Below are 9,932 nucleotides of genomic sequence, written 5' to 3'. Positions count from 1 at the left end.
GTGTGTGTGTGTGTGTGTGTGTGTGTGTGTGTGTGTGTGAGTGATTGGGACAGGTTGTTTAAATTTTCCTGTAAACCAGGAGTGTAAGGACTTATCTCTCTCAACAAAGAACCACTTTCCTTCCTCTTCTTCCACTCTATTCAAAAGGACCATTAATATAAACACCAATATAGGAAGGGAAATGAGACCACAGCGTGCCTGCTAAACCATTCAACTTCTTTATTTACTGGTGCTACATGAAAATAAAGAAGTACCCAAAGCCACAGGGTCAGATTAACAATGTAACCTCTAACGATGTGCCGGAGGCATGATATTTCATAATGCTATGGAAATAGTCAGTAGCCCATACAGAGTGAGCTAAAAAAAAACCAGTTACAATATAGGCCTACTATACGCTACAAATTACCCTAGTTTAAGATAATTGTACGAGGATGCATTGTCTGATCAATTCTGGAATCTGTTGGCCCCTGCTGGTAGAGTTTTGTTCTGCTATGAATAGCACCCAGTTCTATTCTTCCAGAGTTAGCAGAACACCTGCAGTAACATGCTAATCCAGCATCAACTAAAATAAACAAAAGAAAATGAAAACTGCATTTCCAAAGAATTTCTACACTTAGGAAGACATGATAAAATCATTGTTGAGCTAACTGTGAGTCATGGTGATAAAAAGATTAACACAAGACAAGAGTTCAGAATTTCAGCTTTTATTTCCTGGTATGTACACCTAGATGTGTTAAACTACTTAGAACATAGCACCTTCGGTAGCCGACCACCCTACATTTTTAGGTGAACAAAAGTTTTGGAACATGTGACTGACAGATGTTTCTTGTTATCCAGATGTGTCCTGTTAGATGGTTATATGTTCTATATTCTTTAACAAATCTAGATGGAAATATTAGGAAATAAAAGCTGAAATTTGGATCTGTCATCTCATGTACATCTTTTCAACTCAAATTGAATTGTCTTCAGGGATAGCACAAACAAAGGAATTGACCTTGCTGTTCTAATACTTTTGGATGGGGACTGTATATCTTGTTATTACATTAATGGCATTTGGCAGACGCTCTTATCCAGAGCGACGTACAGTTGATTAGACTAAGTAGGAGACAATCCTCCCCGGAACAATGCAGGGTTAAGGGCCTTGCCCAAGGGCCCAATGGCTGTGCAGATCTTATTGTGGCTACCACCGACCTGCGGGTCCCAGTCATGTACCTTAACCACTACGCTACAGGCCGCCCTACTGACTGCCCACTTAGACTGACCACCCACAGGCAAAAGAAACAATAATGGTTCAGTCAGAAACACATAACCCTACTGAATAAACCTGCATATATTTTATTGTGGAGGATAATATGTGATATGACACAATGCTTAATTTAAGTTTAATATACCTTATATTTAACATAGAACTACAATAATTCATTTGAAAACCCCTCATCAGTCTTAAAACAATCCTAGAAAAAAAACAAAAAACTGAAAAGATAGGCCCTACTGATGATTGCAAAAATACTAAAACACTTACATGCACACCATACAATTGAGAAAGTTAACCAGTTTCACCATGTAACATCTATCAGGATTGCATATGCACTAAACACAATGCAAAATTATGCATTGCCCAGTTTCTTGTATCATGTATTATTTAGCTAAGGCCCCATTTGCAACTAAACATTCAGCTTTATAAAGATAATGGCACTTGCCTTTAGTAGTCATCTATCAGCTTTCTTCATCAAAGTATGGGGAGCTTCAAAAATATTCCACCAGCCAGCATCCCTCTAGAGAGCAGAATATGGAAAAGCATATTCTCTCTTTAGTTTAATGCAGTTGTATACAGTGGGAAGTTGCACTTTATAAAAGGCACTTTGGCTGTAGGAAGTTGCTAATGTAAGGGTACTTGGTGCTTCCTAGAAATAATAGTCCACGGTTCATATCTGTTGAAGCAATAACAGATCTTTGTAAAGTAAAGTTGTGATGAAGTTCATAAATTTGGAGATTTAAAAGACTGAGACATCTGCAACATTATCACTGTATGAAATTAATTGTTGTGTGAAATCCCAATACAAAACTTATACACAACAAATTGTTGGCTTATACACCAATTTATTTGCTATACCTTTTTACTACTGGGTTGGACCTCCCTTTAACCCCAGAACAGCCAGAATTTTGTGGCATGGATTTGAGAAGGTGCTGGAGACATTCCTTAGAGATTCTGATCCATGTTGTTATGATAACTTCACAGAGTTGCTGTGGGGCTGCACACTCATGCAGTGAATCTCCCATTCCACCACATCCCGTTGAGGTCAGAACTGTAGAATCTCTTCCCACCTACAAGCGCAAACTGAAGCCGCACCTCTTCAAGCAGCACCTCTTCCCGTCCCTCCCTACCTCCCTGTGAACCTTAATTGTTGTCTTTCTGTGATTTACTTTTTTGTCTATCAGTATTTTTAGTTTGGCTAGGTAAGCAGTGTTTGGCTAGTTAAGGGGTTTGGTCATACTTTTGCATTTGTTTGTTTGTTTGTTTGTTTGTTTGTTTGTTTGTTTAAAAAAAAAAGAAAAAGAAATAGTCCCTGGTCCTTATCTTTGTTTGCAGGTAGCATTTGTACTTCCCTCTAGGGTCTTTCAGCACACTTATCCCTGGTTAAGGATATGCACTTTGTTGTCTGCCAAATGCCATTAATGTAATGTAATGTGACATCTCAACTGTGCTGTTAGATTGAGATCAGGTGACTGTGATTTTTCATGTTTGTGAAGCAGATTGTGATGATGTGTCCTTTGTGACATGGCATGTTACCCTGCTGCAATTAACAATCAGAAGATGGGTAGATGCCATTAAGGGGTGCACATGGTCAGCAGCAATATTCCAGTAGGGTGTGGCATTTACTCAATAAAGGGCCTAATTTGAGAAGGGCCATTGCACCACCACCACTAGCCTGAACCGCTAACACAAGGCAGGATGGATCCATGAATTCATGTTATTTATGCCAAATTCTGAACCCATCATCACAACAGAAATTGATATTCCTCAGATCAGGTGACATTTTTACAATCTTCAATAGTGTTATGCCGGGGGGAACAGAGGAACCAAAAGCGGACAGGGGTGCAGAAAAATGGCAGGTTTAATTTCAAAAGGGGCAGACAGAGAGGAGTAAAAAAAACAAGCCAAGGTCAAAATCCAGGGGGTCAGTCCAAAAAGGCAGGGACAAGGACAAGGACAAGGACAAGGACAAGGACACAAGGACAAGGAAACAAGGAGGCTAGAACTGAGGGGAAGGATTACAGGGCTCGGGACTCAAGACAGGACAAGACGAACTAGCAGCATGCAACAGAAAAGGACAGGTATAAATACACTGGGGAGTGAGGGCGGTCTAACAAATAAACATCAGGTGAGACACATGAAAGGGTAATAGGACAATAACGAGGAGGAAACGAAAACGCGGACTGGATTCACAAAGACACATGTAATACAAACGGCTCCGGACTAGAGAGTAGACAATTGCAGAGAATCAGGAGATGCAGAGATACAGAGAGACAGGTGCGAATACTTCGCTGAAACTAAGCAAGTAATCAATGACAGAATAGGGAGGCGGAGTTACAGAACAGAATTGAAACTGGAGATGCGTTAGCAAGTTAGTTAAGTGATTTAAATTACAAATACCCAAAACTAGTGAATGTTAGTTTGTTAGTTTGACAAACATATTAGTGTGTTAGTATAATTAGTACTGTACAAATTCTATGTTCGTTGGGATTAGTATATTAGTGCTATGTACAAACATGAAATGGAGAGAAAGCAGGAAGTAAGGAATGTAAGATTGGAAGAAAGATTGAACCCCGGAACTACCGTAAACACCCGAATAGTGGGGCACGCAGACAAGGGAGTGACTGGGCTAGTAAACATTCAGACTCAGACATCACAGGGGAAGACGAGTGCAAAGACTAATGAATATAAACAGAACACCAGACATGAATATGAAAAATAATAAATTACAAGAATAATGATAATAAACAATGATAAACTAACACACAGAACAGAGGAACATAACAAATTGTCCAGTTTTGGTGAGCCTGTCCCCACTTTACTGTAACCTCAGTTTCCTGTTCTTGGCTGACAGGAGTGGAACTCGAGGTGGTCTTCTTCTGCTGTGGCCCATCAATGATGTGTGTTCAGATATGCCATACAACTGTTGTAACAAGTAGTTTATTTGAGTTACTGTCACCTTCCTGTAAATTCGAACCAATCTGGCCATTCTCCTCTGACCACATTAACAAGGTTTTTGCCTACAGAACAACATCAACCCAACTACAGAACAACCCAGGGCTCTATTCTAGGTCCTATATTATTTTCTTTATATATGCTGCCCCTGGGGTCAATTTTCAGGAAGCATAACCTTTCTTTCCATTGCTATGCTGATGATGTACAGATTTACTTACCTGTAAAATCTCAATGCAAGAAATCACTGCAGCCTTTACTTGCATGTCTGAAAGACTTAAAAAACTGGATGGATGCTAACTTTCTGCATTTAAATGAAAATAAGACAGCGGTCATTATGTTTGGACATCCAGCTCAATTGGAGGACATTGTTGGTGCTTTGGGCCCCCTGGCCCCCAAAAATGTTCCTGCTGCGAAAAGCCTTGGTTTCACCTTTGACAGTGCCTTTAAACTTGAGAAGCAAATTAGTGCTGTTGTCAAAGCTGCCTTTTTCAGTTAAGACAAATAGTCAAGGTCAAGGCCTATCTTTCTCAAAAAGATTTGGAAAGAGTGGTCCATGCTTTTATAACATCTCGGCTGGACTACTGCAATTCTCTGTATATAGGCTTAGACCAGTCCTCTCTCTGCCGTCTGCAGCTAGTGCAGAACGCTGCTGCCCGCCTTCTGACTGGCAAAAAGAAACGGGAACATATTACACCAGCACTGTCATCCCTACATTGGCTTCCTGTCCGTTACAGAATAAATTTAAAAATTTTATTATTTGTTTTTAAGGCAATGAATGGTCTAGCACCTACGTACTTGTCTGAACTCGTCAATATGTATACCCCAGCTAGATCACTTAGATCATGCAATCAGCAACTTTTAGATGTCCCTATGTCGAGGAGAGCTAGGAGGGGTGACCGGGCCTTTGAGGTAGCTGGCCCCAAGTTGTGGAACAGCCTACCGCCACATATTAAATCTGCCCAAAACATAGATGTTTTTAAATCCTTGTTAAAAACCCACCTTTTTAGTGAGGCCTTTATGTCAGACATAAATGGGGAATCCAGATAATGTACATGCATTTCATTTCATTTCATTTCATTTCATTTCATTTCTTTTTATCTCATTTTATTTCATTTTATCTTTAATTTTATTGCCTGGTTTTGTACAGTACTTTGGTCAACCATGGTTGTTTTAAATGTGCTTTATAAATAAAGTTTATTATTATTATTATTATCACTGGATGTTTATAATTTTGCACCATTCTCAACCATTCAACCTTAGACTGTTGTGCGTGAAGATCCCAGGATTACTGAGATACTCAAACCACCTCATCTGCCACCAACAATCATTCCACAGTCAAAGTCATTATTCATTATTATTGTCAGGAATGGCATTTGGCCATTATCCAGAACGTCGTACAGCTAATTAGACTAAGGAGGAGACGGTCCTCCCCTGGAGCAGTGCAGGGTTAAGGGCCTTGCTCAAGGGCCCAACGGCTGTGTGGATCTTATTGTGCCTACACCGGGGATCGAAACACCGAACCACCAGGATCGAACCACCAACCTTACAGGTCCCAGTCATGTACCTTAACCTCTACACTACAGGCCGCCCTAGTCACTTATTTTAATGTACAGATGTACCCAATAAAGTGGTCAGTGAGTGTATTGTGCTTATTTGGAGTTTGACTCTCCCATTTGCCTCGTCAATCCTGTCTTAAGAGTAGTCGACCAATTGCACAACCAAAACAGGTTTTGCATGAAAGACCGCATAACTACTATATCCATATTTGGATAGCTGTTTTAATTACGAATTAATTGTTGTTTTTGTAATTAAAGCCAAATTAGTACCATGAGACGCCGATAACAGTAATGTCAAACTAGGACCAATAAATAACCATTTCTTCATCTCAAGCGACTGTATCAATAATCGTCATTGCGTATTGCGTAACTTTATACGGAAGTAAAAGTTCCTTTTTAGAAGTTCATTTATTTGTATGTTTAATATTTAAAAACATAAACAGTATGCATAAGTTCAAATAAAAAATAACAATTTAATTATTTACACCTAACTATAACATTTAAAAATTATTATTTCAAGTTACGTGTCTTCTACGAATCTGCTTATAGATAAACTGGTGAATAAAGTGACACGTCATACACACCACAGTCAGAGCAGCCAGAAGAACAAGCTTACCGCCAGTGAAATCGGGACGCATTCACCAACAAATATGGGTATGTTAAATTAATCTTATCACAGCGTTTTTATGTGCTGTATAATTTTCAGGTACCAACGTGTTTCTTTATATAGCTAGCTAACATTTCCATAAAGGCTTGCATGTTTTCGTTCTCCTGTGTTTGATAAATCGGATGAACTGGGTTGAAGCTGGCTAGCTAGCTTAGCTTCCTCGCTAACTTAAATGGAAAGTCCGTGAAAACTGACCAGCAACCACAACTATATGTGGCCGTCAACAACAACATTTCTGAAACGGCCACGTAAATAGCTACACATTTCATGCCTGCAATTATCTAGTTAATCTGTATAGTTAAATTAACCACTGGTGATTTCCACTGGAGCCGTGCATGGTGTTGTTGGCTGGATAGCTAACGTAAACTGACCGTGTTCCGAACGCCAAGTTCGCTCACTATGATCCGGACAGTGCAACTTTAGCTAATGACGAGTGAATAAATAAAAAATACTTGGAAAATTCAGCATACAGTGACATGGTAATGGTGATCCACTGTGACATTGTTGTGGGAAGCTGTTGCTAACGATAGACTACGAACCAGGCAGGCTTATACGGCTCAACCTGCATAAGAGTGAGGTGTTCGGAGAATCTTGAGCCAAACAAATGTAGTCCTGGATGTTCCTTGTCCACAAAAATTAAACATTTGTTGTGAAGGGAAAAAAGCCATGGTATAACTTGGCTAAGCTTTCGCTTTACTTAACGTTTGAGTTGGGACACTTTTAGATTTTCAACATAACCACGGATACAACCGGATAAACGTCGTCTTCCACACCCCTGTCCTCTTCCTACAGGCGGATTCTTCTCCAATATTTTCAATGGCCTGTTTGGCACCAGAGAGATGAGGATTCTCATCCTAGGATTGGATGGTGCGGGGAAGACCACCATCCTGTATCGGCTGCAGGTTGGGGAAGTCGTCACCACTATTCCCAGTGCGTAATGCTCTTCATCAGCCCTTCAACTGACACTTTTCAGAAAGTTAGCAAGTGTTTCTGTCTTAGGAAGTGAAAATCTCCTTTAACTCCCATGCTACAGGCTATAGTTCCATACGGTTTTTATTGCCAAACTATTTGTTCTAAATCAATAAAATGAATGGTAATATGTATAATTCCCTATGTTTCCATCAGGAAATCCCAAAGTTCTGTATATAATACTTAATCCAATTACATTTTTTATTGTCTTTAGCTATTGGCTTCAACGTGGAAACGGTGACTTACAAGAATCTTAAATTTCAAGTGTGGGATCTGGGAGGACAGACCAGTATAAGGTACAGATTTGTTCACATTTATATGAGAAGACTGATCAGCCATGTATTTCTGTATATTATGTACTGTGTTCTATTTAAATCTACTTTGCTGTCATGTACAGTACCATTGTGCTTGAAACAGCAGTGCCATTAAAGCTATATAATTAGGGACTTGAGGGCGCTTGCATACAAAAGTGTCTTTCAATTTGGATGTGTAGTCTCCTGACTTCCGTTCTTTCCTTTGCAGACCATACTGGCGTTGTTACTACTCCAACACCGATGCAGTGATCTATGTCGTGGACAGCAGTGACAGGGACAGGATGGGAATCTCCAAGTCTGAGCTGGTAGCCATGTTGGAGGTGAGGCTTGTGGAGGTAGTTTTCATGATGGTAATGAGATTAGTCAAAGTCATGCCAATCATGGGGGCAGGGATAGTCTGTGTGGGTAGGGCCTGTGGATAGCTTTAAGCAGAATGTGGACAAGTGGACCTGAAGGTGTAGCTTGCTGAGTGATATTCCTACTTGCTGTGTGCAGGAGGAGGAGCTGAAGAAGGCCATCCTGGTAGTGTTTGCCAACAAGCAAGACATGGAGCAGGCCATGACCCCAACGGAAGTGGCCAACTCCCTTGGGCTGCCTGCACTCAAGGACAGGAAGTGGCAGATCTTCAAGACATCAGCCACCAAAGGCACAGGACTGGATGACGCCATGGAATGGTGAGATGCTATGACAAATAACATTTTCCCCACCTTTATTTCCTGACCGTCTGCACTATTCTTAACATTCATGTTCCACAGTATAGCTACATAGCTATAAAATCAAGCCCTCTGATGAAGATGACCCATTGCATTACATTTGTGGTTCTGTGTCTCCTTCCAGGTTGGTGGAAGCCCTCAAGAGCAGACAGTAATGGCACCCAATACCCCCTGTGTATATACTCTTGTTCAAAAGCCTCATCAGTCTCAAGGCCATACCCCCTCTGCTGCAGATGGCTCCCCTCCCTATAATCCCCCGGGGCAGGGGATGGACTGTTGGAGGAAGTGGCAGTGGCTTCTCGTAATCTGAGGGCTACCTGCTGAAGGCCAAGATGGTGGAAATATGAAATGGAAAGACTTGTGTATAAACTCGTGGTCAGGCTGTTGCAGCAGGCCATGGTGTTTCAGTTCATGCTTTGTTATTGATTCATACATGCATGCTGGGTTTTGGGTTATGTTGTGGTACATTGGAGTTATTTTACTTGCCTTTAGAGTACTCAAACTTTAGTGTGGCCAGATCTTAAGATATAGTTACTGTTTGTAAGAACTCATTTGTTTCATATTTATTTGAGCGGAGATCAGTTGCTTCCATAAAAAGTAGATGTGTTCATTATTCGCACTGAAATAAATTATGTACTGTATCAGTGTTGTTTTCTAACCAGTACTCCTGAAGTGGAAGGTATATAGACACTGTGTCCACTAGGTGGCACAACACAATGCTTTTTGGGATTTCAACACACCATTCAGTTTTTGCAAGTTGGGTGAAAACTTCTTAAGTTTTGTTTCTTTTAGAAACAAAATCTGAAATCTTTATTTGCTTGACCATAAATGTGTATTTATACAAAAGTGATTTCTTTTTAATAAAAAGTTGTACATTTAACTGCACATCCAGTAGTTTCTCAAACATGCACTGTTCAAGACTCTATAAATGCTTCTCCCAAAGCTGAAACTGATGGAGATGTCATCAGCAGTGGACAGGGCCATGTCACTGCACCATGGCCAGGTCCTTTAGGCCATGGCTACGCTGTTTTTTGGCTTTGTATCCCGGACGCAGAAATTCAATCTTTCTCTTCTTGGCTTCAATTTTGTTTTTATGTTTCTTCAATTTCTTTTTGGCTGCGATGTCAGGGTTAGCAACAGCCTATTGTAAAGACGAGAAGAAGAAGAGAGTGAGATGTCAAGTTGGAATTAGTCAAAAGCACAGCCCAGGAGAAGGGGCACACAACTGTTTCTTTTGAGTATGGGTACAACACAGCCTCCTTTGCCCTGAGGACAGTCCTTACCTGCATAGCCTTGTGTCTCTTGCGCATGGCTCTTCTCTGTGTGGCCTCCTTCTGCACAGCAGCAAAGGCCAGGGAGAAGCTCTCCAGTCCCACCTGCTTCTTCAGCAGGTCCATCAGCTCCTGGGACAGGTTCTTCAGAGTAGGGTCTAGGGGACCAACCACAGAGAGAGGTCATGACATGACTAAAGAAATCACTTGCACAATAGTCGGCAGGTGTTTT

The 9,932-nt window shown here is 40.7% G+C and overlaps 2 protein-coding genes across 3 annotated transcripts in view; one reads left to right on the top strand and one right to left on the bottom strand.

Moving 5' to 3' along the window:
* The first annotated feature begins 6,316 nt into the window (after positions 1 to 6,316).
* On the top strand, positions 6,317 to 9,309 carry arl1 (ADP-ribosylation factor-like 1). The gene is made up of 6 exons (XM_061250890.1): positions 6,317 to 6,420; positions 7,226 to 7,363; positions 7,617 to 7,698; positions 7,925 to 8,036; positions 8,212 to 8,390; positions 8,554 to 9,309. The coding sequence occupies exons 1-6, from the start codon at positions 6,417 to 6,419 to the stop codon at positions 8,582 to 8,584; spliced, it is 546 nt and encodes a 181-aa protein (XP_061106874.1). The 5' UTR covers positions 6,317 to 6,416; the 3' UTR covers positions 8,585 to 9,309.
* The window catches only part of utp20 (UTP20 small subunit processome component), a 25,138-nt gene continuing 24,392 nt past the window's right edge, over positions 9,187 to 9,932 (bottom strand). For both annotated transcript variants that reach the window (XM_061250888.1, XM_061250889.1), the window contains 2 exons: positions 9,713 to 9,858; positions 9,187 to 9,570 (listed from right to left, as the gene is read on the bottom strand). In XM_061250888.1, coding sequence (XP_061106872.1) covers positions 9,415 to 9,570; positions 9,713 to 9,858 — 302 coding nt within the window. In that variant the 3' untranslated portion in view covers positions 9,187 to 9,414. The remainder of the gene's footprint in view (positions 9,571 to 9,712; positions 9,859 to 9,932) is intronic.

The sequence above is a fragment of the Conger conger genome, chromosome 8 (assembly GCF_963514075.1).
Source record: "Conger conger chromosome 8, fConCon1.1, whole genome shotgun sequence".
NCBI lineage: Eukaryota > Metazoa > Chordata > Actinopteri > Anguilliformes > Congridae > Conger > Conger conger.
Note: the sequence above shows the minus strand (reverse complement) of the source record. Positions and strands in the feature narration are given on the sequence as shown.